This window comes from Sapajus apella, unplaced genomic scaffold (assembly GCF_009761245.1).
Source record: "Sapajus apella isolate SASKATOON/1434 unplaced genomic scaffold, GSC_monkey_1.0 scaffold33, whole genome shotgun sequence".
Classification (NCBI taxonomy): domain Eukaryota; kingdom Metazoa; phylum Chordata; class Mammalia; order Primates; family Cebidae; genus Sapajus; species Sapajus apella.
The window spans coordinates 7,600,597-7,626,937 of NW_022436973.1; the positions used below are offsets into that span (position 1 = coordinate 7,600,597).

At 41.5% G+C, this 26,341-nt stretch overlaps 3 protein-coding genes across 12 annotated transcripts in view; 2 read left to right on the top strand and 1 right to left on the bottom strand.

The window, feature by feature from the left end:
* RBM39 (RNA binding motif protein 39) overlaps nucleotides 1-15,553 on the top strand; it is a 43,481-nt gene extending 27,928 nt beyond the window's left edge. For 5 of the 9 annotated variants that reach the window (XM_032295120.1, XM_032295123.1, XM_032295121.1 and 2 more), the window contains 7 exons: nucleotides 3,051-3,255; nucleotides 4,807-4,884; nucleotides 8,646-8,696; nucleotides 11,098-11,179; nucleotides 13,853-13,958; nucleotides 14,423-14,501; nucleotides 14,586-14,840. In XM_032295120.1, coding sequence (XP_032151011.1) covers nucleotides 3,051-3,255; nucleotides 4,807-4,884; nucleotides 8,646-8,696; nucleotides 11,098-11,179; nucleotides 13,853-13,958; nucleotides 14,423-14,501; nucleotides 14,586-14,686 — 702 coding nt within the window. In that variant the 3' untranslated portion in view covers nucleotides 14,687-14,840. Of the gene's footprint in view, nucleotides 1-3,050; nucleotides 3,256-4,806; nucleotides 4,885-8,645; nucleotides 8,697-11,097; nucleotides 11,180-13,852; nucleotides 13,959-14,422; nucleotides 14,502-14,585 lie in introns of all 9 variants that reach the window. The other 4 variants (XM_032295117.1, XM_032295118.1, XM_032295119.1 and 1 more) reach the window with 4 other exon arrangements.
* Nucleotides 15,554-17,946: 2,393 nt separating this feature from the next.
* On the bottom strand, nucleotides 17,947-19,619 carry ROMO1 (reactive oxygen species modulator 1). 2 transcript variants are annotated; one of them, XM_032295127.1, is made up of 3 exons: nucleotides 19,473-19,590; nucleotides 19,160-19,290; nucleotides 17,947-18,132 (listed from the first exon to the last, which is right to left on the bottom strand). In XM_032295127.1, exons 2-3 carry the CDS (start codon nucleotides 19,288-19,290, stop codon nucleotides 18,024-18,026), a joined length of 240 nt encoding a protein of 79 aa, XP_032151018.1. In that variant the 5' UTR covers nucleotides 19,473-19,590; the 3' UTR covers nucleotides 17,947-18,023. The 2 variants fall into 2 exon arrangements, with proteins under 2 accessions (XP_032151018.1, XP_032151019.1); XM_032295128.1 differs by having other exon boundaries at nucleotides 17,948-18,132; nucleotides 19,478-19,619.
* Nucleotides 19,570-26,341, top strand: part of LOC116562754 (RNA-binding protein 12) — a 74,320-nt gene continuing 67,548 nt past the window's right edge. Inside the window, exons 1-4 of the mRNA XM_032295115.1 lie at nucleotides 19,570-19,737; nucleotides 20,351-20,460; nucleotides 21,141-21,257; nucleotides 22,497-22,580. Of these exons, the coding sequence (XP_032151006.1) occupies nucleotides 19,641-19,737; nucleotides 20,351-20,460; nucleotides 21,141-21,257; nucleotides 22,497-22,580 (408 nt within the window). The 5' untranslated portion in view covers nucleotides 19,570-19,640. The remainder of the gene's footprint in view (nucleotides 19,738-20,350; nucleotides 20,461-21,140; nucleotides 21,258-22,496; nucleotides 22,581-26,341) is intronic.

The following is a 26,341-nucleotide window of genomic DNA, read 5'->3' on the forward strand; positions in this document are numbered from 1 at the left end:
TGCGGTGAGCCGAGATCGCGCCATTGCACTCCAGCCTGGGTTCAGGCAATTCTCCTGCCTCAGCCTCCCGAGTAGCTGGGACTACAGGCATGCACCACCATGCCCAGCTAATTTTTGTATTTTTAGTAGAGACGGGGTTTTACCACGTTGACCAGATGGTCTCGATCTCTTGACCTCGCGATCCACCCACCTCGGCCTCCCAAAGTGCTGGGATTATAGGCGTGAGCCACCCTGCCCGGCCTGGTTTTTAATTTTTAATTAATTAACTTGCTTGTTTTTTCATGAGCTAGAGTCTCGTTCTGTTTCCCATGCTGGAGTAGAGTCGGGACCAGCCTGGCCAACATGGTGAAACCCTGTCTCCACTAATAACTAGCCAGGCGTGGTGGCGCGTGCCTGTAATTCCAGCTACTCGGGAGGCTGAGACAGGAGAATTGCTTGAACCTAGGAGGTGGAGGTTGCAGTGAGCTGAGATCATGCCAGTGTGCTCCAGCCTGGGCAACAGAGTAAGACTGCCTCGAAAAATAAATATAAAGTATTTAAGAAAACAGATTATCAGGTTCTGCAGGTTGTACAAGCATGACACTAAGAGCTGCTCAGATTCTGTTGCCGCCTTAGGAAGCTTTTACTCGTGCTTCACAAAGGCTTTACTGTGGTTGTTGGATGGAGGAGCAGGTGTCACTTGGAGAGAGAGGGAGGAAGACAGAAGATGTGTTGTGAAGTAACAGAGCAGTGACTCTCACCCATTAGCAGGGGGAGTGCACCAAGCCATTCATGAGGGATCTGCCCCGTCTTCCACCTTGCTAAGTCACACCTTCGACAGTGGGGATCACATTTCAACATGAAATTTAGAGGGGACAAGCATCCAAACTATATTACTATGTTTCTGTTACCCTTCCCCCCCCCCTTTTTTTTTTAATTATTTTTTTTAATTTGAGGCAGAGTCTCGCTCAGTCGCCAGGCTCCAGGCTGGAGTGCAGTGGCGTGATCTTGGCCCACCGCAACCTCCACCTCCAGGGTTCAAGCAGTTCTCCTGCCTCAGCCTCCTGAGTAGCTGGGACTACAGGCACGCGCCACCACGCCCAGCTAATTTTTTCGTATTTTTAGTAGAGATGGGGTTTCACCATGTTGGCCAGGATGGTCTCGATCTCTTGACCTTGTGATCTGACCGCCTTGGCCCCTCCCAAAGTGCTGGGATTACAGGCATGAGCCACCACGTCCGGCTCTTGTTATCCTTTATACTGTATACAGTATGTATATATGGTCAGTTTGATTAGCCAGTTCGTCATATAATTGCATTTTTTGTTTGTTTGTTTTGAGACAGAGTCTAGCTTTGTTGCCAGGCTGTAGTACAATGGCACCATATCGGCTCAGAGCAACCCCTGACTCCCGGGTTCAAGCTATTCTCCTGCCTCAGCCTCCCGAGTAGCTGGCATTACAGGTGTCTACCAACACATCTGGCTAATTTTTTGTATTTTTAGAAGAGTTGGGATTTCACTGTGTTGACCTGGCTGGTCTCAAACTACTAACTTCGTGATCCGCCCGCCTCAGCCATAATTGAATGTTTTCTACTTCTGTCTCTGATAACATTATGACACATTGTTACCAGTTATATGAAGGTCTATTAGGGTTCTTTTTTACTTAAGATCCTTTTTAGTGTACAAACCTCACAACCAAGACCAGAATTATCTTATTAAAAGTGTTTTTGGGTTGGGCGCGGTGGTTCATACCTGTAATCTCAGCACTTTGGGAGGCCAAGGCAGGCAATCACCTGAGGTCAGGAGTTCAGGTCCAGCCTGGGCAATGTGGTGAAACCCTGTGTCTATTAAAAATACAAAAAATTAGCCAGTCATGGTGTCACATGCCCATAATTCCAGCTACTCGGGAGGCTGAGGCAGAAGAATCGTTTCAACACGGGGTGGGGGTGGAGGTTGCAGTGAGCCGAGATCACACCACTACATTCCAGCCTGGTTAACAGAGCAAGACTCTATTTCAAAAAAAAATTTAAAAAGTGTTTCTGGCCAGCTATGGATGCCCTGTCTTAGTAGGATTATGAGGTGACAGCTGAAGTAATTGTAAGTAGATGTGCCTTTTACTTTTAAAAGCAAAGTGTTTTTAAGTATTAATGTTATCTCATTATGAAACCCAAATACATGATGGCAGTTTTTTCAGATATGTGAATTCTATATAACCTTTTATGGTCTTGGAAACATGGTATTTTTTAAAGTACATTATATATCTCTATTAGTAAATTAAAATTGGTGACATATCTGCATTTCAATAAAATTTAAGCCTGTTTATGTTGATAATCAGTCTGTTTAAGTTAGCTAACACTCTATCCTGGATGCTAGAGCAAGACTCCATGTCAAAAAAAAAAAATACTAAATTCGACCTGACCTCAGGTGATCTGCCTGCCTCGGCCTCCCAAAGTGCTGTAATAACAGGTCTCAGCTACTGCACATGGCTAGTTGCACTTTTTTTTTTTTTTTTTTTTTTTTTTTTTGAGACAGAATCTAGCTTTGTTGCCAGGCTGGAGTGCAGTGGCACGATCTTGGCTCACTGCAACCTCCACCTCCTGAGCTCGAGCAATTCTGCCTCAGCCTCCCAAGTAGCTGGGACAACAGGTGCGTGCCGCCATGCCCAGCTAATTTTTTGTATCAGCAGAGACGGGGTTTCGCTATGTTGGCCAGGATGGTCTTGATCTATTGGCCTCGTGATCCGCCCGCCTCGGGCTCCAAAATTGTGGGATTACAGGCGTGAGCCACTGCGCCCGACCTGGTTGCACATTTTCTAACCAAGATCCCATGTTCTCAAATAGAAAGCTGTCGTTTCTCGTAATATTTTTTATTTAAATTACCACATCAAGCAGCTTCATTTGCATGAGTTAGTGTCGTCATCATGTATGTTGTGTTTGCTACTTATAATTTGAAATGTCTACCTCAGCATTCAGTAGTAATTATTGAATATACTAACAATGTAAATATATTTTTAATTAGAGTTTTTATTTTAAGAACTAAAATATTGTTCTTGTTCCGACCTCCCCCATCATACAGTTTTCTGATTCAGAATGTGCCAAAAAGGCTTTGGAACAACTTAATGGATTTGAACTAGCAGGAAGGCCAATGAAAGTTGGTCATGTGACTGAACGTACTGATGCCTCGAGTGCTAGTTCATTTTTGGACAGTGATGAACTGGAAAGGACTGGAATTGATTTGGGAACAACTGGTCGTCTTCAGTTAATGGCAAGACTTGCAGAGGGTAAGTGTTTCTTGCTATTATGAATGATTTACTGTGGGCATTGTGGGGTAGAAAGGTAGCCATGCAAACTAAGAAATGGAAACATTTTTTTTATTTTTTTGAGACGGAGTCTGGCTGTGTTGCCAGGCACCAGGCTGGAGTACAGTGGCGCCATCTTGGCTCACTGCAACCTCCACCTCCCAGGTTCAAGCAATTCTCCTGCCTCAGCCTCCCAAGTAGCTGGGACTATAGGCATGCGCCACCACACCCAGCTAATTTTGTATTTATTAGTAGAGACGGGGTTTTACCACGTTGGCCAGGATGGACCATCTCTTGACCTTGTGATCATCCCGCCTCAGCCTCCTTTACAGGCATTGGAAAAATATTTTATTTTGTAGTTGGCATTATCCTTGGCCACACTTTATGTTGTTTTATAGATGATGTGCCTTCTATTAATAAATGGAAATCTACATTATGTCTTTTGAGCGTGACAATAGTTTGCAAGATTTATTTTCCTTTCTATAATATGCTTGTATCTCAAACTTAAGAATAAAAATATTGGCCGGGCGTGGTGGCTCAAGCCTGTAATCCCAGCACTTTGGGAGGCCGAGGCGGGTGGATCACGAGGTCAAGAGATCGAGACCATCCTGGTCAACATGGTGAAACCCCGTCTCTACTAAAAATACAAAGAATGAGCTGGGCATGGTGGCGCGTGCCTGTAATCCCAGCTACTCAGGAGGCTGAGGCAGGAGAATTGCCTGAACCCAGGAGGCGGAGGTTGCGGTGAGCCGAGATCGTGCCATTGCACTCCAGCCTGGGTAACAAGAGCGAAACTCCGTCCCCAAAAAAAAAAGAATAAAAATATTACAAGTTTTCTTAATTTTTTTTTTTTTCTCTGAGACTGTCTGGTTCTGTTGCCCATGCTGGAATGCAGTGGCATGATCTTGGCCCATTGCAACCTCTGCCTCCTGGGTTCAAGCGATTTTCCTGCCTAAGCCTCCCAAGTAGCTGGGATTACAGGCGTGTGCCAGCACGCCTGGCTAATTTTTGTATTTTTAGTAGAGATGGGGTTTTACCATGTTGATGAGGTGTGTCTTGTACTCCTGACCTTGTGATCCACCTGCCTTGTCCTCCCAAAGTGCTGGGATTATAGGCATGAGTCAACGCCCCCGGCCCAAGCGATTCCTCTGCCTCAATTTCTTATTTTTTCATACAGCGTCTTGCCCAATTTGGAGTGCAGTTGGGCGATGTTGGCTGACTGCAAACTGCCTCTTTGGCTGAATCCATCTTCCCACCCTAACCTCCAAATAGCTGGGACTAACACTACCCCCCTGCCTGGCTAATTAATTCCTGCAGGTTTTTATTTATTTTTTATTTATTTATTTTTTTTTTTTTTTGGTTATTTGGTTGATTGTTTTTAAGAAATGGGATTTCTGCCGGATGTGTTTGGTCCCTTAACATTGGCCCTCCTTGCGATTTATTTTAGTGAAGTGATCATGATATTAACCACCCAGAAAACTTTGTTTCTGTGCCCTCAACATAGTAAGAACATTCACACCTGTTCTTTTACAGGTACAGGTTTGCAGATTCCACCAGCAGCACAGCAGGCTCTGCAAATGAGTGGCTCTTTGGCATTTGGTGCTGTGGCAGGTAGGAATTGAATCTTTTCTAATTTGAAATCATTGTTTTTTCATCTAATTCGAAAATTTTCCAAATTTTTACATTAAAAAGGACTTACTGAGAATTCAATTCATCAAGTACTTCTAGGCTAGAAGTTCCTAGTCTTATATGTAAGGCAGTGCAGATGGAGGGTAGAATTAACCATGCATCAAAATGAGCTGTCAGGACAATTGTAACCCTACACCCGTTTTTAGTTGAAATTCATTCATGTAACTTTGTATCTTTTAAAATATATCACTTTTATTAAACACTGTAAGGTCTATATTGTGAGGTACTAAATTTATTTTTTATAATATTTGAATTCAGAAAATACCAGAAGCACTTAAGAAAACTTTACTTAAAACTATTATACTAGTAAGAGTGTAGAGACAGTTATTTTTCTTAAAGTATATAAAAATTTAAGATCATGAATTGGGAGATGGAATTTTTTGGGACAACTGGAAAAGAAGGATGAATTGAAATTTTTACAATTGTGTAAAAAGGGATTCAGTTCATAAAACACCCATTCTTCCCTTTTCATATGTTAATTTTTTAAAATTTTTTTGGAGATGGAGGCTTGCTCTGTTGACTAAGTTGGAGTCCATTGGCCCTATCTCGGCTCACTGTAACCTCTGCCTCCTGGGTTCAAGCAATTCTCATGCCTCAGCCTCCTGAGTAGCTGGGATATTTTTAGTAGAGGTGGGGTTTCACTGTGTTGGCCAGGCTGGTCTTAAACACCTGACCTCAAGTGATCTGCCCGCCTTGGCCTCCCAACATGCTGGGATTACAGGTGTGAACCACTGTGTCCTGCCCTTATGCCTTAATTACCTGTAACAACTAAAAGCCTTGACATTGACCCAAATCTAGGAGATAGGATTTAATTTTGAAATGTCAAAGGCATGCTTTTAGAACATTGTTAAGAGGAACCTTTTTTTATTTTGGTGTTCGGTGTTGGAGTCTTGCTCTTGTCTCTCAAAAAACCCTGCTTCCTGGGTTCAGGGAATTTTGGTGCCCCAGCCTCCCACATAGCTGGAATCACATACTTTGGCCACCATACCTAGCTAATTTTTGTGATTTTAGTAGAGACCTGCTCACTTTGACCTCTCAAAGTCCTGGGTTACAGGCATGAGCCGCCTCACCTGGCCGGTCCTTTGACCTTAAGTGAGAATGTAACTGAGAAGATGTATTTTAGATCATGGAAGTACTACATCTGAATGTATGAAAAGGTCCTGTGGTTGCTTCATGATTTTCTTCTAGATTGAAAGCTCAGTATTCAATTAAAGGAGATCATTTCTGTTTTTACATTTTTTTACTGTTTGCCGCCTTAGTGGATGTTCTTAAGTGTGTGAGTAAACCAGCCTTTGGTTTCATTTCCTCTCTATCAAATTGTATGACTTATCTTGAAATTTGATAAGCAGATACTTAACTAGATTTCTGACAATGAAGTCAGTTTATACTTAGAATCACAACCAGTAAGGCATTTGTGTATTTAATAGTCATTTATGACTTCTCAGGTATCTTTAAGTTATTCCATTGGATTAATATTTAATTTATTTTGAGTTTATAGTGTTATTTCATCCTTTACAGTGAATAAATGTCTATTGTCACTTGCTCTAATTAATACTACACTCATTACTTGGAGAATTGTACCCTATTATTACAGTTTAAAAATTATTTTACCAGAAAACTGTTTACCCATATTTCTTCCCATTCTTCATAATTGTTCTTTGATAATTTAGAAATTTTTAATTCATATTCTAGGTATTCCATTAAAGGGTGGTGAAAGATTTGTTCCTGCCTCCAGGAATTGATACAGTGATAAAGGGGTCAATTATAGACAATTACTGTTACACCCTGGATGCTGTATCAGATAAGTTGATTTGGTCTTAAAAACATTATCTTCAGTTAACTGAAGATTATCTACTGTTAAATATCAGCTCTACCATTAGCCATTATTTCTTTTATTACGTATGACTGTACTTCTCTGGGTTCTGTCTCATCGTGTAGTTTATATTAAGATTGAATGTAGTCAGCTAAAATCCTAACACACTATTTGAATTCCAGACAGTCGTCCCTATGCTTTATTTATCTATGTATCTTGTTACATTCCCTTTTTTTACTGCTGGTGGTCGAGATGATTTTAAAGATCTTTCTTGTTTTGTTATACTTGCTATAAATTTCTTCTGCATTAATAACACCCACGTTTTAGGTGAATATCTGTAAAGATATCTGTGGATGTTTTTCTCCAGATGGTAGTCATTAAAACATTACATATACCTAGTTGAAATAAAATTTTGAGTGTTCACTGTGTTTGAGGCCCTTGTCCCTTAGGTCTTTGAAAGATACTGGGTAAAACCAAGGGTGGATCATCATCATATCCACATTATTTTAGTCTGCCAATTCAATAGGCCCTTTCTAAGATAGGTTAGAGTCCTTATCTTTATGAAACCCATGCTTTATTTACTTTGTCACAAATGACACAACAGATCATTTTTGAAATTATGATTGGGTTGATAGACAAAATAGCATGGATTTCTCATATCTACATTTTTTCCCATTTTAAGAAAAAAAAAGACAAATTCTGTTATTTAAAGTTTATTGACACTGTTCTCATGGTCATATCTTCAAGTTCCTTCAGTGTACACTAGTTACATTTCTTCAGCTCCCTGAGATGCCAATTTTCAGCAAGTAGGACCCAGGTATTATATCCCAATATAACTTGGATGCAGATCCCTGTACATTTTTGCCCATGTTTTATGATCATTTTCTGTCCCCAGCAAGAAACCCATAAATGTGGTAATAAAGTGTTGGAATTGAATTAAATTTCAATGAAAAGTAGGTTACTGAATCAAAATTTTGATGTTGTATATTTGTACAAGTAGAACAAAAAAAAAAAAAAGGAACTTCAAGAGAGCATCATAGCACTGTGGCAGTTTTCTTTACTATTCAGACTTGCTATTGTTTCACCCTGTAGTAGCTTTCTTTTAAGATGCCACCCAACTGTTGAAATCTATGAGAAAATATATTGGTCAAAGCTCTCACTTATTTTTAATACTGCTTAGATACGTTCATTTTCCTAATCTTCATAGATGCTAAGAAAATTCCAGAGATTTATCCCTGCTTTACTAAATTTTTACACTAGGCCAGGGAGTAATTAATCAAGTTGCATCATTGTGGGCTAGATTTGACAAGTTAAAACAAGTTAAATCTTTTTAAGGCCCTTTAATAATATATCCATACTGTTGGAATGGTGTATTTCCCAATGGTGATGTTCTTCCTAAATTGGGAAATCACTGAATGTGTTTACAGCTTTTTGATGTGCACTATTTACTATTTTATAATATCCTTTTATGGTGTTAAGTACTTACGGCCATTAAAAAAATAAATACTTGTATTTCCCAAGTACTTGGAATTGAATTCTCAAGATCAGGGTTTTTCACTCATTTTCTGACTGGTGTGCTTCCCTTTCCCCATTTCCCATTATTCCCAGCTGAATACTAGTGTAGTGGAATTCACTTGAGATGTGGAAGAGTAGTATAGGAAGAGAGAGGGAAAAGTAAGCTTCCCAGGATAAGAGGGGAAAAAAAAGGCCCCAAAGCCTTGTCAATGAGGAATGGGGAAGGAGGTTTTGCTGCCAGGTTTTACTAAGTACATTTGAATAAACCCTGCTGCTATAGTCCTCTTTTATTAATGCTTTCCTGACATTTACCCTGTTAGTTGAGGCTCTTCATTGTTCCTGCACTGAGCTGTAGAATTCTCTTTTGTTATAGATTTGCAAACAAGACTTTCCCAGCAGACTGAAGGTGAGTTGAAGTGTTTATATTTTTTATTTTTGTCTTTGAAATAGAATTAAATGTAGTAAGAGAGTTTTCTGTATTTATTGTCATATTTATACCAGTAATCTGGACCTGAATTTTGACACAGTGGCTCATAGTGGTATATACATAGTAATCTGTATTTCATAAGACCTAACCCAAATCGTTAATGGACTTCAAGAAAATCAAAATACCAATTTTTTTTGCTTTAGTTTGCTTAAAATTTTCAATGTATTCGTTTTATGCCTGTGTTGTAATTGTTGATAAGTTTCATACAGAAGTCAGGAAATGATATATTCTGTTGTTATCAAGTAGGCAAGTATTTTATATTTTAGAACATAGAATCTGGAAGTTGTCTTAGTATAAAGTTAGGAATCGAACTATAAAACTCACCCTCGTTGGTTAAGAAAGGATACTCATTCATTTCTATAAGCCAGTACCAAGCAATAAGAGGTTTATCCAGACTTAATATACGTGCACATTTCAGAGAAAGTATCCATTAAGTAGGCTATGATTTCTTGTTTTTTGTTATCACTTAATCTCTGTTGCTTGACATGAGCATTTTGCTGATAATGTAAGTTCTATATCATCTTTTATAGGAGTATGCTTAATGTTTAAGGAAATGATTCGGTATGAGAAACATGTCATGTTCTGTCATAGTCAAGAATTAATTTTTTAGCAAGCAAGATTGTTCTAGTCAGTACTGGGTTTTTTTTTGTTTGTTTGTTTGTTTTTTGTTTTTGTTTTTTTTTTGTTTGTTTTTTGACATGGAGTCTTGCTCTGTACCCCAGGCTGGAGTGCAGTGGCATGATCTCGGCTCACTGCAACCTCCACCTCCCAAGTTCAAACAATTCTCCTGCTTGTCTCCTGAACAGCTGGGATTACAGGCGTATACCACTACACCCAGCTAATTTTTGTAGGTTTAGTACAAACAGGGTTTCACCATGTTGGTCAGGCTGTTCTTGAATTCCTGGCCTCAAGTGATCCACCCATCTCAGCCTCCCAAAGTGCTGGGATTACAGGTGTCAGCTACCATGCCCGGCCCCTCAGTGCTGTTTTTGTTAAGATACTTTTAAAAGTACAGGTGGAGGATTTTCCCAGATTTACTGTGTTTTGCATTTATCTAGGTTGAATGGGAATGTTTGTATAGTACATTTTCTTAATAATTCTTAGTATTCATAGTATATAACATGAAACATGAGAAACTGGAAGAATGAAGTCTTCCTTAGTTCTGTTTAGACTTTCTAGTTTTTCCAAAGATACTTCCACATATCTTCTATAAACTACAGAGTGATCTTCATTTTTGTATAGCTATAATATACTCTTGAATCTTTAACTTTTTTCTAGTAGAATTTGATGTCATGTTAAAATTTTATTAAAAAACAAATTTATGAAGGAAAAAATACTTGTATATTACAAAGAAGCTAAAGCACTTGTAATGCTACCACAAAGTAATTATTATATATTTCATGCACAGCCCTAACTTTTGTTCAGTGTGATATTTCTGATACTATAAGTGATCGTTTATTTTAATTACCGTAATTTCTAATGCACTGTTTTATCCTTAGCTTTGTTTGTTATTATGTTTTGGAATGAAATTTGGTCAGATAATATGATTACGGTGAGTTCTGTAACAGCTACTGGTAATATTTTTGTAAATCACATGAAAGCATTGGAGCAGCTGTCTTGGAAAATGCTCTTTACACTTCAAACTCCAGTATGTTTTGAATTCGAATAAAAGTGTTCAGCAATTTTTAAGTTGGCAGCAGTGAATATTATAGATACATTTGGCTCTTTTCAGTGTTGTTTTATTGTGCTAAAATACCATTTTTAAAACATTGATTTATTAATAGGATTTACTTAATAGGATTCTTAATAGAATTTAGTTTTCTAGGACATTGTCTTGAAATGCTTGGATAATTTTAAATGTCTTTTAATCCTCTTGTAAACATTAAAATGTTTGTAGATTTAAAACTATTCATGGGCAGAAAGCTAAGAAATACAAAAGGGTATACATTTATTTGGCATTTCAAAGGATTTTATTATTATCCCCTTATTGGAGTATAAACTGATAATCATACCAAACAAATCTTATCCTTTGTCTATTTGGATTGATGCATATTGAGATTTTGTCGAATTAATTTTGATAACAGTTTTAATTTCCTTGTTAAAAATAGTACTCTCAAATTTCTGAATGTCTATATTAGGTTGCCTCAATTTTCTGGCACCTAGAAGCTACTGATTTAGTAGTAGTATTAAATTAGGTAAAATACTTGAGTGACATCCTAGTTACATGCTTGGGGTGGGTGTTTGGTTTTGTTTTAAAGTAGTTATGAGGGATACTTTCATGCATTTTCCATGAAACTAATTTTTCTTTCTCTTCTTTTAGCTTCAGCTTTAGCTGCAGCTGCCTCTGTTCAGCCACTTGCAACACAGTGTTTTCAACTCTCTAACATGTTTAACCCTCAAACGTAAGTAACAGACTTTGTTCTTGGATATTTCCTGCAAAGGTGTCAATAGAGTTGTTTTGAAAAAGTATTTCCAGCTGTGTATGGCTGCAATCCCAGCCCTTTTGGAGGCCAAGGCAGGTGGATCACCTGAGGTTTGGAGGTTGAGACCAGCCTGACCAACATGGAGAAACCTCGCCTGTGTCAATTAAAAATGCAAAATTAGCCAGTCGTGGTGGCACATGCCGGTAATCCCTGCTAAGGCAGGAGAACCACTTGAACCTGGGAGGCAGCGGTTGCGGGGATCACACCGTTGCATTTCAGCCTGGGCTATAAGAGTCAAACTCCTGTCTCCAAAAATATAAATATTTTTTCATATATTTTATAATTGAAAGTGCAATAGTTCTGATGCTTTTAAAATAATTTTTTAGCTGCGTGTGGTGGCTCATGGAGGTAATCCCAACACTTTGGGAGGCCCAGGCAGGTGGAGCATAAGACTGGAATTGTATTAAAAGCTAGGCAGATTTAAAAAAAAAAAAAAAAAGCTAGGCAGATTATCTGTTTTCTCTTTATTTCTAAGTAGTTTTCTCTGATGTATTTACTTCTCAACCAGCCTGCCCTCAAGATTTTTTTGGCTTTTGAAATTTTAAGCTTTGTTAGTTTAATACTCAAAAATCATTAAAATGTTTCTTTGTGGCTGGGCGAGGTGGCTCACACCTATAATCCCAACACTTGGGGAGGCCAAGGCAGGCAGATCACCTGAGGTCGGGAGATCAAGACTAGCCGGACCAACGTGGAGAAACCTGTCTCTACTAAAAAACACAAAATTAGCTGGTTGTGGCAGTGCATGCCTGTAACCCCAGCTACTCGGGAGGCTGAGGCAGAATGGCTTCAACCCAGGAGGCAAAGGTTGCAGTGAGCCAAAATCATGCCATTGTACCCCCACCAGCCTTGAGCAACAGGAGTGAAACTGTCTCAAAAAAACAAACAAAAAAAAACAAAAAAACTTTCTTCGATTATTGCCTGATATGAATATTTCTTTCTCTCTCTCTCTCTCTCTCCTCTCTCTGTCTCTCTCTTTTTTTTTTTTTTTTTTTTTTTTTTTGAGACGGAGTTTTGCTGTTGTTACCCAGGCTGGAGTGCAATGGCGCGATCTCAGCTCACCGCAACCTCCGCCTCCTGGGTTCAAGCAATTCTCTGGCCTCAGCTACTCCCGAGTAGCTGGGACTACAGGCATGCACCATCATGCCCAGCTAATTTTTGTATTTTTAGTAGAGACGAGGTTTCACCTTGTTGACCAGGATGGTCTCGATCTCTTGACCTCGTGATCCACCCGCCTCGGCCTCCCAAAGTGCTGGGATTACAGGCTTGAGCCACCGCACCTGGCCTCTTTCTCTTTTTTTTTGAGACAGGGTCTCACTCTGTTACCCATCTTGGCTCACTCAGCCTCCACCTCCCAGGCTCAGATGATCCTCCCACCTCTGCCTCCTAAGTAGTTGGGAGTAGAGGCGCTAATTTCTTTGTTTTTTTATGAAGACAGAGTTTTACTATATTGCCCACACTTGTCTTGAAAGTCCATAATGACTATTATATGACTGTTTAATCCAAAATGTCTTGGATTCTTTTCTTTTCTCAATACCAAATTTATTTTAGCTTTATCGATGAAATGATGACAGGCTTTTGTTGTAAGTATCATTTGAAAGATAGCACTATTTAACTGTGGCGGTTTTTTTTTGGAGACAGTCTCACTCCAGGCTGGAGTGCAGTGGCACCACCGGTGCTATCTCAGCTCATTACAACCTCCATCTCCCAGGTTCAAGCAATTCTTGTGCCTCAGCCTTCTCAGTAGATGGGATTCCAAGTGCACACCACCGCACCCAACTAATTTTTGTGTTTTTAGTAGAGACAGTGTTTTGCTATGTTGGCCATGCTGGTCTCAAACTCCTGAGCTTTAAGTGATCTGCTTGCTTCAGCCCCCGAGAGTGCTGGGATTACATGTGTGTGCTATAATGCCTAATTTTTGTATTTTTTTAATAGAGATTGGGTTTTGACATGTTGACCAGGCTGGTCTTGAACTCTTGACCTCAAGTGATGTGCCTGCCTTAGCCTCCCAAAGTGCTGGGATTACAGGCATGAGCTGCTGCGTGTGGCCAATTTTTTAAATGTCAGTTTCAAGCTCGGAGTCATAAACTAGGTTGAGCACAATGTTTTCTATCTTATTTTCCTTTGATTTTCCCCAGTGGCCTATACCTTTTAACATAAATATTTTTTTATAGGGATTCTTGCTCTGTCATCACCTAGCTAGGCTGGAGTACAGTGGTTCAATATCAGCTTACTGCAACCTCCGCCTCCTGGGCTTTTGTGCTTCTCCTGCTTCAGCCTCACCAATAGCTGGGATTACAGGCACCTACCTCCATGCCTGGCTGATTTGTGTATTTTCAGTAGAGACAGGGTTTCTCCATGTTGGCCAGACTGGTCTCGAATTCCTGCCCACCTCGGCCTCCCAAAGTACTGGGATTACAGGCGTGAGCCACCATGCCCGGCCTAAGTTTTTTGTTGTTTGTTTTGGTGCTGTGACTCGGATAGGAACCTAAGTATTTTATAAAAATTCATAGAATATTCAATTTTTTTATAACATTTGTAAATATATACAGTGTGTTTCAGTAGTATTTAAGACTACTTAATGCTTTCTTACAGAGAAGAAGAAGTTGGATGGGATACAGAGATTAAGGATGATGTGATTGAAGAATGTAATAAACATGGAGGAGTTATTCATATTTATGTTGACAAAAATTCAGCTCAGGTATTTTTATATTTTTTATAAATGATAGGTTGTTCCTCTCCACCTTAATCTTGACACATATGTAGAACATGTTTGGTCACTGTGTTCCATTATGGTAGTTTTTTTGTGTATGTGCCTGCAAGTAGCTTTGGCTAAATAAACTCTCCAAAATAAAGAAAATCAGTAACAATTTGATCAGGGTATCGGAGAAGTTTCTAGTACTGTTCAAGCTTGCTGTGAAATCTTAGCATCTTTATTTATTCTTAGGCTGCATACAAATTATGGAGAAAAGATAGAACAGGCAAGTTCGGTAATATAAGTCATTTTTCACTTAAATTCTGTGTATACTTACTAGCCAGTGGAACAATTATCATAAACCATTTTGTGGTTATAGAGTAATAAGTTTCTACAATCCACTTGAATAAACATCTTGGTCCATTTTGCATACAGCAACATTTTACCTTTTTTGCTTTTCTGTGTTTTAGGGCAATGTGTATGTGAAGTGCCCGTCAATTGCTGCAGCTATTGCTGCTGTCAATGCATTGCATGGCAGGTGGTTTGCTGGTGAGTTTCAATTAATTTTTTTCAGTTGTTATTAAGGCTCTAAAACGAAGATGATAAACCCAACATGTCTGTTTCTTTCAACAGGTAAAATGATAACGGCAGCATATGTACCTCTTCCAACTTACCACAACCTGTTTCCTGATTCTATGACAGCAACACAACTACTGGTTCCAAGTAGACGATGAAGGAAGATAAAGTCTCTTATGTATATAGCTTTTTTTCTTTCTTGAGAATTCATCTTGAGTTATCTTTTATTTAGATAAAAATAAAGAGGCAAGGATCTACTGTCATTTGTATACAAATCCTGTTACCTTGAAAAAATAAAAATGTTAACAGGAATGCAGTGTGCTCATTCTCCCTAAATAGCAAATCCCACTGTATACAAAACAGTTCTTTTGTTCTGCCTTTTAAAATGTTCATGTAGAAAATTAATGAACTATAGGAATAGCTCTAGGAGAACAAATGTGCTTTCTGTAAAAAGGCAGACCAGGGATGTAATGTTTTTAATGTTTCAGAAGCCTAACTTTTTACACAGCAATTACATTCACACTTCACTAATGTTGATATTTGGCTGATGGTTGTGCAGGTTTCTGAAATACACATTTAGTGTATTGAAATACAAGACAGCTTAAGGGCTGCTTGGTTAGCATCTCATCTTGCATTCTGATTAATTGGCAAGAAAGGGAGATTTCAAAATTATAATATTTCTTGATGGTATCTTTTCAATTAATGTATCTGTAAAAGTTTCTTTGTAAATACTATGTGTTCTGGTGTGTCTTAAAATTCCAAACAAAATGATCCCTGCATTTCCTGAAGATGTTTAGTGAGAGTCTGGTAAGCGAAGGAGTCTGAAAAATAGGAAATGCAGACATAGGTTTTGTCTGGTTGCATATAATCTTTGCTCTTTTTAAGCTCTGTGAGCTCTGAAATATATTTTTGGGTTACTTCAGTGTGTTTGACAAGACAGCTTGATATTTCTATCAAACAAATGACTTTCATATTGCAACAATCTTTGTAAGAACCACTCAAATAAAAGTCTCTTAAAAAGGCCACAGGAAATCTTCATTTTTCAAATGTTTTGAAGTTACCAAAATTTGAGAATAGAGTATTACCCTCTTTTAGTTGTGATTCAGTACTTGCCACTTTGGGGAAAAATGTGCCATGTCTGTGGAAACTTGTCCTCATGTTGCCCCCATGACTTCCTTTATGCCATTATAGTCTAGTCCTGTGTATTTTAGAATAATTTATCAAAACTAAGGAGTTTACCAAAAGGAAAAGCAAACAGATAGCCATGCCCAACCTGGGCATTCTTAGTCTCTTGCATTATCTGGGTATAATTGCGAAGAAAAACTTTACCATTTAAAATACATATTTAACAAAATGGCTTAATTTCAACCTGGTTTCCCAAAATGATTTAGCTCCATATATTTATGTAGTAAGCGATTTTGAGCTTTCATACTAGTTGGGAAGCAAGCAACACCATTTATACTCAATTCGTCAACTTTTTGTATCTTGGTCAAATCTTGAGTAGGCAGTGGTGCTCCTAAATTTACCTTCAAATACTGATTTCCTTGCCTCATTTGTTTACCTTTTTGGTTGTTAGCATTGAAGCACGTTTTATAAGCTTATTCAGATAGTTTTATTTGGAGAGGTTGAGGTTGGGGGGCATCAGAATTTCATAGCAATCATTTTGTTTGACATTTATCCTATTGTTCTAGTGATTTAATTTGAATGAAAACTCTCAAAGTTCAGTTTCTTTTTCTTTTTGCGATGGAGTCTTGTTCTTTGGCTCAGGTTGGCTTTCAATGGTGTGATCTTGGCTCCACCTCCCAGATTCAAGCAATTCTCCCAGCTCAGCTTCATGAATAGCTAGGACCCAGATGCACACCACTGTGCCCAGCTAATTTTTGAATTTTTAATAGAGACGATGTTATGCTCTGTTAGCATGGCTGGTCTCAAGCTGACCTTAGGTGATACGCCCACCTCAGCCTCCCAAAGTGCTGGAATTACAGGCATGAACCACCGTGCCTAGCCTCAATTTATTTTTTGATACCAGACTGCATGTTCTTTGGGGCAGCGATATTCTGTCTGTACTTTTTTTTTCCCCCAAAGTTATAATTTTTTTCCCCTTTTACTAAGCCCTCCTAACGAATTTGTCATGTCATTGCTTTCCAGGGAGCTGGGCCAGCAAACATGGCCTTTAGTAGTTTCTCATCTAGTATTAAAAATTGGGTGGCTAAAATTTAGCCACTACCACGGAATGAAATTTGCTGTGTAGATAACTTATATTCAGAGGAAATGTGGTTGGAGGACTATATATGGAGCTAAATCAATTTGGGAAACCAGTTTGAGGTTAAGCCATTTTGTTAAATATGCATTGTAAATGTGTCTTGAATAGTGTTGCACATGGAAAACAGCTCATTCTCAGTGAAACTGTTAATGTGCATGCGGTTAGTTCCTGAGTCTGCATCCCACTGGTTCGAAAATCTGCAGCTAATCTTACAGTGTCCTTAATTTCCTCCTTCATGTCAGTGTTCCAAAGTGTTCATCTAGTTTCTTCTATCTTTATAACAATGTGAAAGTTCTGTTTAAGAAATACTTAATGGGCAGTGCAGGTTAGTAACTCCAACAAGGTCTGTGTGGCCTAGGCAGGTGAGATGGACAACTGCCTCACTACAGAAGCTTCTTACCAAACTAGTTTGCAGAGGGTAAGCTATATAGTTTAGATTGACGATTGGTTAGAAAATCATTTGGAATTTAGCCAGTTGAGAAGATACAGAAGTGGTTAATGTTTCTAATTTGTTTCATAGTGGATATTTTGCTTTATCTGATAAAGCTAATAGGTATTTCTAATAGCCCATCGAGCTGGGCTCAATGCCTCATACCTGTAACCCCAGCACTTTGGGAAGCTGAGGCAGGTGGATCACAAGGTCAAGTGTTGGAGACCAACCTGGCCAACGTGGTGAAACCTTGTCTCTACAAAGAATACAAAAATTAGCCGGGCATGGTGGCACATGACTAATCGCAGCTTCTCTGGAGACTTAAGGAGAATTGCTTGAACCCAGGAGACGGAGGTTGCAGTGAGCCTAGGTCGTGCCACTGCACTCCAGCCTGGGTGACAGAGCAAGACTCTGTCTTGGAAAAACAAAAACTCAGGATGAATAATGCTTTGGAAATAATGTAATGTGTGACCTTGAGGAAATTTAGGCTTATAAGTCCATTTTTTGAAAGTTTTTCTCCTTTAAAATGGTGACTGTATCAACAAGCACAGAGGAGTTTACTGAGTAATTAGTTGACGAGTATCTATGGAAAGTACTAGACACTCCCAGGTTTTCCAATTTTGGATTAAGAGTGCCAGACCTTATGAAAGAGACCCTAACCCTAGTCATTACAAAGCTGGATAATAGGCTGAGAGAATAAAATGCCTTTAACAGAGGGACACTGAGACTACTCAAAGACTTTCTTTTATTAGTACATGGGCTGGGACTGATGGGAAAGGATGGATGTAGTGGGCAACCATGGTTAGCATCGGATACCCATCCCGATGGCCATGAATGTGCCAAAAGTGCCGCCACTCTGCATCATGGTTTTCCCAATGCCGCCCATCAGCTCCCGACCTCGCATTCCGATCCTGAGGAGAAAACCAAGATGGGGCTATTTGATAAAAATACCGGAAGGAGTATTAACTACCCCTTTCCAATTTTGCTTATACTAGTTTAGCAATCCCTACATCTCATTTTCCACTTACTAAATATTATCTCTTACTACCTGGGGTTGGTAATGAAAAGGAAAAAGATCCAACTGGGTCTCCAGGGCATTCTTCAGGAATTATTAATTGCCTTCAGTTTGTGGGAGGCAGCAGATGCAGTGTAAAATACATAGAGAAACCAGCTTTTAGGACTGGTTTTGCCTGCAGGTTAAATGTGACCCAATAAAGACATTTGTCTTTTAGACAGTTTTTTGGTGTTAATGATTGTGGAGTAAGGTTGGGGTTCAAAAGTCAGCTCTTTAATTTACACGTTATGTCAAGTGTAAAATGGGCATCTCCACATTATTTACAGGATTGTTTTGAAAGCTACAGCATTTGGCACAGTGTTTAACATATAGTAAATGTTCGTAAATGGCAATTTACAATGTGGAGATATGGCAATAACAGCCTCTAAATGTAAAAATGACCTTCAGAGTGTAAAGTTTATTTGCTTTATTTCTGTGTCCTTGTATCCAGAATAGTAAAACCGCTCAACAAGTTTTTCCCATGCGCAATTGGAAATAAAAATGACAGCAACAGTAGTAACCAGTTACTGAGCACTTAATATGTGCCAGATGCTGTGCAAAGTGTGCTGATCGAATTTTTAGACCTCATTAAGGTGGGTGCTACTGTCTTCATTCTACATTAGAGGAAACCCAGTCTCCAACTTGCCTAAAGTCACCGAATCAGTAAGAGAAGGGCGAGAAAACATTTTGACTCTAAAGCTCAAATTGACACTTCCACAACCTGACCTTCCAAATTTAAGGTAGTTTTGTAAAGAGCCTGGCTTAGCAAGGGGACAGCGAGGGAAGTGGAAAGAAGGAGGCTCTCTGTTCAGGCTCCAGGCCGAATGGGGAAGGGCCGGAAGGTCTGGTTGCCCTGCCCAGAGATCACCGCCCGCGCCTCTCACCTGAGACAGGAAAAGGTGCCGAAGAGCGCCCCGGCCGCCATGCCCACGGCGCAACCCATCACAAAGCCCATCTTGACGCGGTCGAAGCAGCTTGGCTGGGACTGTCCGTAGGGACCCACGGCCACCGGCATCTGCGGGGTGAGGGGGATAGGAAAGTGTGGGCCCAGGCGCCAGCCCGAGAGTCGGGCGGGGACAGAGGCGGGAGGCTGGGAAGTGGGCTCAAGTGCTCAGGGAAAGTCTGGGAAGGAAATTCAGCGCGTAGCCTGACTCCACCACCCTCCTCCGTTCCGGACGCGCGTCGCCCGGCGCATACCTCACCTCGCTCGCGGCCTCGGTCGCTTAGCTCTACGTCTGTCACGGAAAACGACGGGGAGGGCGCTAGCGGCCCGATGAATCGTTTCCGGAGCGCGCAGCAGCACTTCCGGGAGCCTGGGACCCAGGACTGCAGCCGCGTCGGGTGGTGGGCTCTGCCAGCGGGATCATGCTGCTCCGGGCCGCTTGGAGGCGGGCGGCAGTGGCGGTGACGGCGGCTACAGGGCCGAAGGCTGCGGCGCCCACTCGGGGGCTGCGCCTGCGCGGTACGCTTGGGTCCTGCTTGCCTGGAGGCGCGAACCTGTCCCCCGCCCTGCGCGGCGACGCAACTGAATATTCCGGAGCCTTCCTATCCACTCTACTGCCAAACCCTCTGACCCTTTCTCTCAAACTTTCTTTCAAACGACACATCCCTCAGACTTTCTCAGGAGGGTCCCCGAACGGTTGACCCCGGCGCACCACCCCTCGCACCCTGCGTGACAAGGCCCCAGAGCCGTGGAGGCGCGTCCTTCAGACCGCTCCTGGCCAAGTTACAGATGCTGCTCCGGGCTTCCATGCAGACCTTACCTTCGGAAGGGACTGCACCTACTCTGGCTCCCCGTTCCTTCTAAATGGCTTTGCCCTTTAGAGCCCTCCTCACTCCCTACGAGACCATTTGAATATCACCCCAACATCCCCTCCAGGAAGCCTCTCTCCCTCTTCTTTACCTCCTTTTACAGCGAGCGTCTCAGGTCTCTGGTGTTGTTTTCTTTCCATTGAGATTCGACCCCAGCATCCCTTACACTTACCTCCAGCCAGAGTTTTTCTTCTGCCCTTTGGATGCCATGCTTTCATAGTTGCATTCGGTCTTACTTGGCCACTCCTTTCCATTTTTTTCAGTAAGAGACCTTGCTCCTCAGTCTGCTGTTCCTGCAGATACAGCTGCTGTCCCAGAGGCGGGGCCAGTGCTGCGACCTCTCTATATGGATGTACAAGCTACTACTCCTTTGGTAAGGATGGAGCCTTCCCCAGGGCTGCTTATAGGAAGTAAATGATGGGTGTTACCACGCAAGGAAATGGCTGGATCGCTGGAGAAGTGAGAGCCATGAACGTGTGCTGGAAAAAACACCGAGCAAGGAGTCGGAAGGCTTAAATTCGAGGCCACTGGCAGTGGCTTTACTGCTCACCAGCAATTGACCTTGGTCAAATAACATCAGCACAGGCTCTATAGTAGTCGTTAAAAGCATGGGCTCTGGAATGAGCAGAACTGTCATTAGTAACTGTGTGAACTTGGACTAGTATTAAATGAGTTAAAAGACTAATGCAAGTTTTCACCAATGTGTGACAAGGGGTAAGTTTGCCTAGGCCCTGTCCTGTCCCAGACCTTTATAGATCACATTACCTGGCAGGAATGGAAACACCAGCAGAAACAGGTGTCAGAATAAGGCAGTGTTTGTAGACTACCCGAGGGGATGGCAGAACAATCCGAGTTGGGATGGGTTGAGTGGGAGTGTATTAGGTTGATATTTTGTGAGTGCTTTTGTGGGAACAAAAGAATGTTTGAGGCCTCCTCTAGGCAGTGCCTGAGGGGTTGAGAGTGTCTTGAGGCAGGGTGGGCAGGTCTGAGGGGTGGAGTGGGACCTGAATTGACGATGGGCTCAAGGAAACTGATCTGTTCTGTTGTGCTCAGGACCCCCGGGTGCTTGATGCCATGCTCCCTTACCTAGTCAACTACTATGGGAACCCACACTCCCGGACACATGCATATGGCTGGGAGAGTGAGGCAGCCATGGAACGTGCTCGCCAGGTTAGTACACGGGAGCCTAGGAGGTTCTGAGGTCAGAAAGGGGCAGTGGCCTGTGGAAGGCATTTCTTTCTTGGTAGGTCTGTGTGGAGGTAGAAATGGTTTTGGATTCTTTCTGGAAGAGATTCAGAGAGCAGCCTTGGAGTTGGACTGACTGCAGGCATTTCATTAGTTCCCATATTTCCTGGCAAAATGACTTGGGCAAGTTATCTAATTTCTCTAAGCCTTATTTTCCTCACATTTAAAATGGAGATTGCAATAGTTTCTACTCTGTAGGGTTATTGGGTGAATTAAATAAAACAATGCTGGTAAAGTGTTTATTAACACAACAGCTGTGAGAAGTACTATAAGTAGTAAGAGCTCAGTAGTTCATTTTTGTTTGTTTGTTTGAAATGGAGTTTTCAATCTTGTTGCCCAGGCTGGAGTGTAGTAGCACAATCTTGGCTCACTGAAACCTCAGCCTCCTGGGTTCAAATGATCCTCATGCCTCAGCCTCCCAGGTAGCTGGGATTACAGGCACACACCACCATGCCTGCTTAATGTTTTTGTTTGTTTGTTTATTTATTATTTTTTGAGACAGAATTTTGCTCTTGTTGCCCAGACTGGAATGCAATGGCACCATCTCAGCTCACCACAACCTGTGCTTCCTGGGTTCAAGCAAGCCTCCTCTATCAGTCTCCCAAGTAGCTGGGATTATAGGCATGTGCCACCATGCCTGGCTAATTTTGTATTTTTATTAGAGATAGGGTTTCTCCATGTTGGTCAGGCTGCTCTTGAACTCCTAATCTCAGGTGAGCCACCCACCTCAGCCTCCCAAAGTGCTGGGATTATAGGCATGAGCCACCATGCCCAGCCTGAATATGTCCCCTTTTAAATCAGGAAATGAAAGATCTGCTTGAGAGGTTAATTTACTTGTCCAAGGTCACACAGTGTTGGAGCAGCTGGCTACACAAATTAAGGGGTCTCATTTTGAATCTGTTTTTGCCCTCAATCATTAGACTGTTAAGAGACTTCAGTACCATTTTCGCTTTGAAGACTTCTTTCCAACTTTGGGAAAACTCCACCCGGCTCAAAAAGAGACTGGATCTGGGATATAACTAGAATCTGATTCTAGTAGCTTCTTCCAGGGCAGTTTGGTAGAATGCAGTGGAGCTCTTCTTGCTCCAGGGCTATCTGACCTATGTCTGCCCTCTATTTCTGCTGGGGTACTGACGTTATATATCTCTGTTTCTTGGCTTGCAGCAAGTAGCATCACTGATTGGAGCGGATCCTCGAGAGATCATTTTTACTAGTGGTGCTACTGAATCTAACAACATAGCAATTAAGGTAAGAGAAGTGAACCAGAGGGCATATCTGGGCTTTTCTGACCTGGGGGATAGTGTCCCTCCGTCATTTGGATTCGTATATGTATTTCCTAGCCACCCATCACCACCCTGTTGTGAAGAGAAGGCTTACACTATTTCTGATTTGTTGCTTCCCTTAACTCTTTACAGTCTACTCTTTCTTAAGTATTTGCTCCTATTGGCCTTGAGTTGAGTGAGGTGGTTGGATAGCAGAGGAGGTGGCCCTCAGGCCATTAAGCAGTGGGTATTTTTTTGTCTGGCAGTTACTTCAGATAGTGGATAATGGTGATTGAACCTTTTCTCTTTTCTTTTATCTTGTAACAATGAGTTATGTGTGTGATTTTAGGGCTGTCCTCCTCTCAGCCTTCCTTTTTCTTTCAGATCAGATTTGTTTGCAGCAAGTTCCTCCTGTTTCTTTAGATGTCTCCATTTTGAAGTGCTTGTCTTTGTGGTGCCCTCTGCAGGTATTCACATGGTCACCTGTTATGGGTATCAGTCATTTTATACTTCATACATAAAAAATCTTTGGTGCTAATGGAAGCAAAATGCTACTTTTAGTAGTTACTGTTAAAAACAGTGCTTTGAATGAAGAGACCCCCCAAACAGGCTTTGTGTGGGCAATACGGCTGTTTATTCACCTGGGTGCAGGTGGGCTGAGGCTGAAAAGGGCATCAGCGAAGGGCAGTGGGATAGGATTTGGTTTTATAGGTTTGGGGTGGGCCGTGGAAAGTTACAGAGTAAGATCAGTTACAGTGGTAGGGGTAGGGGCGAGGAGTATACATTACTATAAGTTCAGTTACATTGGCGGGTGGGATAAGAGTAGTTATCTTACTTACAAGGTTGGGGGTTAGGGGGCTTGGCGTAGCTCCACAGGGCGATCAGGGGTGATCAGCTGACGTAGGCAGAACTTTAGACTTTCTGGGTCCAGGCTTGCACATGGAGGCCTGACAGTCATGTTGGTGGTTCATAGAACATAATCACATTTTACTGGGCCTGGTTGCCAGGAGTACTTGAGTAAATGCCAAGGCTTGGAGAAACTGTGGCTTGCTGTAGGTTGAACTCTGGCTCTACTCACTCTCATCTTTGACTCTGAACTGTGCTGCTAGCGTTGGTTTCTTTGACCTTGGCCTGAATGTAGGAGTCCTAGGATAAGCTCCAGAGTCATCAGCACTCTGCCTGATCATGTTAGCAGGAAGGCATCCTTCCTTGGGACTGCAGGGACCAGAGAGTCAGGGTGAAGGTCCCTCCAAAGGTGCAGATTTCTGAAATGGAGAGTATTTTCAAAACCGTGAAAATATTTGCTTTGGAAGTCTCCAGAGATTCCATACTTACAGAATCACTAAGAGTAGCTGTGATAGTGTTTCTTTTAATCACCATAGTGCATCTAGTAAAATAATCTGTAAGTTATTAAAGAAATCTACATCATGGGTAACTGAGATAAAATAAGATGGGTGGGTGGTGAAATACCATTTAAATTAAATTTTTATAAACAACTGTAACATTTTGAACTACCCTCACCATCCCCAACCATTTTTACATTCCTGATGTAAATATTTTTTGGGATAAAATAGAGTATAAGTCAATTATAAACATTATTCTTTTGTGTTCCTTATCCTTGTGAACAGACTGTTTTTACATAGTTATAATTTTGGCCTATATGGCTTAATATTCTGCTTTGTTTTATTTATCTATTTTTTATAAGGCAGAGTCTCATGAGGGCCCAGTGGTTCACACCTGTAATCCCAAGCACTTTGGGAGGCCGAGGCGGGTGCATCACCTGAGGTCAGGAGTTTGAGACCAGCCTAACCTACATGGCGAAACCTGTCTCTACTAAAAATACAAAAATTAGCCAGCCATGGTGGTAGGCGCCTGTAATCCCAGCTACTCGGGAGGCTGAGGCAGGAGTATTGCTTGAACCTGGGAGGTGGAGGTTGCAGTGAGGTAAGCCGAGATCACACAGTTGCACTCCAGCCTGGGTGACAGAGTGAGACTCCGTCACACACACACACAAAAGACAAGGTCTCACTCTGTCACCCAGGCTGAGGTGCAGTGGTGCATTCACAGCTCACTGCAACCTTGAACTCCTGGCCTCAAGAGCTCCCCTCATCTTAGCCTTGCAAGGTAGCTGTAGGCCTACAGACGTGTGCTACGACACCTGGCTAATTTTTTTATTTTAATTTTTTAGAGATGGGGTGTCACTATGTTGCCCAGGCTGGTCTTGAATTCCTGGGCTCAAGTGATCCTCCTGCCTTTGCCTCCCACAGTTCTGGGATTACAGGCTTGAGCCACTGTACCTGGCTTTATATTCTGCTATTAAACATAATAGTCTTTTATAAGCTCTGGGGGGAGATGTACTTTCTTTCAACTTTAATTTTTGAAAAATGATTCTGTCACATACGGTGTGTTTTTTCCAAACCAATGGAAATATTTAAGATGAAATGTAGGCCAAGTGCAGTTGGTCATGCCTGTAATCCTAGCACTTTGGGAACCCGAGGCAGACAGGTTGTCTGAGCTCAGGAGTTGGAGGCCACCCTGGGAAACATGGCGAAACCCTGTGTCTACTGAAAAATACAAAAACATTAGCCCGGCATGGTGGTGCACACCTGTAGTCTCAGCTACTTGGGAGGCTGAGACAAGAGAATTGCTTGAACTTGGGAGGTAGAGGTTGCAGTGAGCTGAGATCGAGCCACTGCACTCCAGCCTGGGTGACAGAACAAGACTGTCTCAAAAAATAAATAAATTAAAATAAAATTAATAAAATAAAATGAAGTGTAAATCTTCCTCTCCTTCCCCCAGGACCCCTAATCCCTGATCCTGCTCTACAAAGTTGATCGTGTTAATTCTTTTTTTTTTTTCTTTTTTTTTTTTCTTTTTTTTTTTTTGGGAGGAAGTCTTGCTCTCTCTCTCCCCCAGGCTGGAGTGCAGTGGTGTAATCTTGTCTCACTGCAACCTCTGCCTCCAGGATTCAAGTGATTCTCCTGCCTCAGTCTCCCAAGTAGCTGAGATTACAGGTGCCTGTCACCATGCCCAGCTAATTTTTGTATTTTTAGTAGAGCCGGGCTTTCCTCATGTTGGCCAGGCTGGTCTCGAACTCATGACCTCAGGTGATCTGCCCACCTTGGCCTCCCAAAGTGCTGGGATTACAGGTGTGAGCCACTGCATCCACCCTTATCCTGTTAATTGTAAACTAATTTTGTTTAGTATTGTTTCAGATATGTATGTATATAGGTATGTAAAAAATTGTACATACATATGAATTTTTTTTTTTTTTGAAATGGAGTCTCCCTCTGTCACCCAGTCTGGCGTGCAGTGGCACAATCTCTGCTCATTGCAACCTCCGCATCCCAGGTTCAGGTGATTCTCCTGTCTCAGCCTCCCTAGCTGCTGGGATTACAGGTGCCAACCACCACTCCTAGCTAATTTTTGTATTTTTAGTATTGACATGGTTTCATCATGTTGGCCAGTCTGGTCTTGAACTCCTGACCTTAAGTGATCCGCTTGCCTTGGCCTCCCAAAGCACTGAGATTGCAAGCGTGAACCACTGCTCCTGGCCCCCCACTTTTTTTTTTTTTCATTTTCCTGTTTTTTGAGACAGGGTCTTGCTGTCACCCAGGCTGAAGTGCAGTGGCGAGATCTCAGCTCACCACAGCCTTGACCTCCTGGGCTCAGGTGATCCTCCTGAGTAGCTGGGACTACGGATGTGTACCACCATGCCCAGCTATTTTTTTTTTTTTTTTTTTTTTT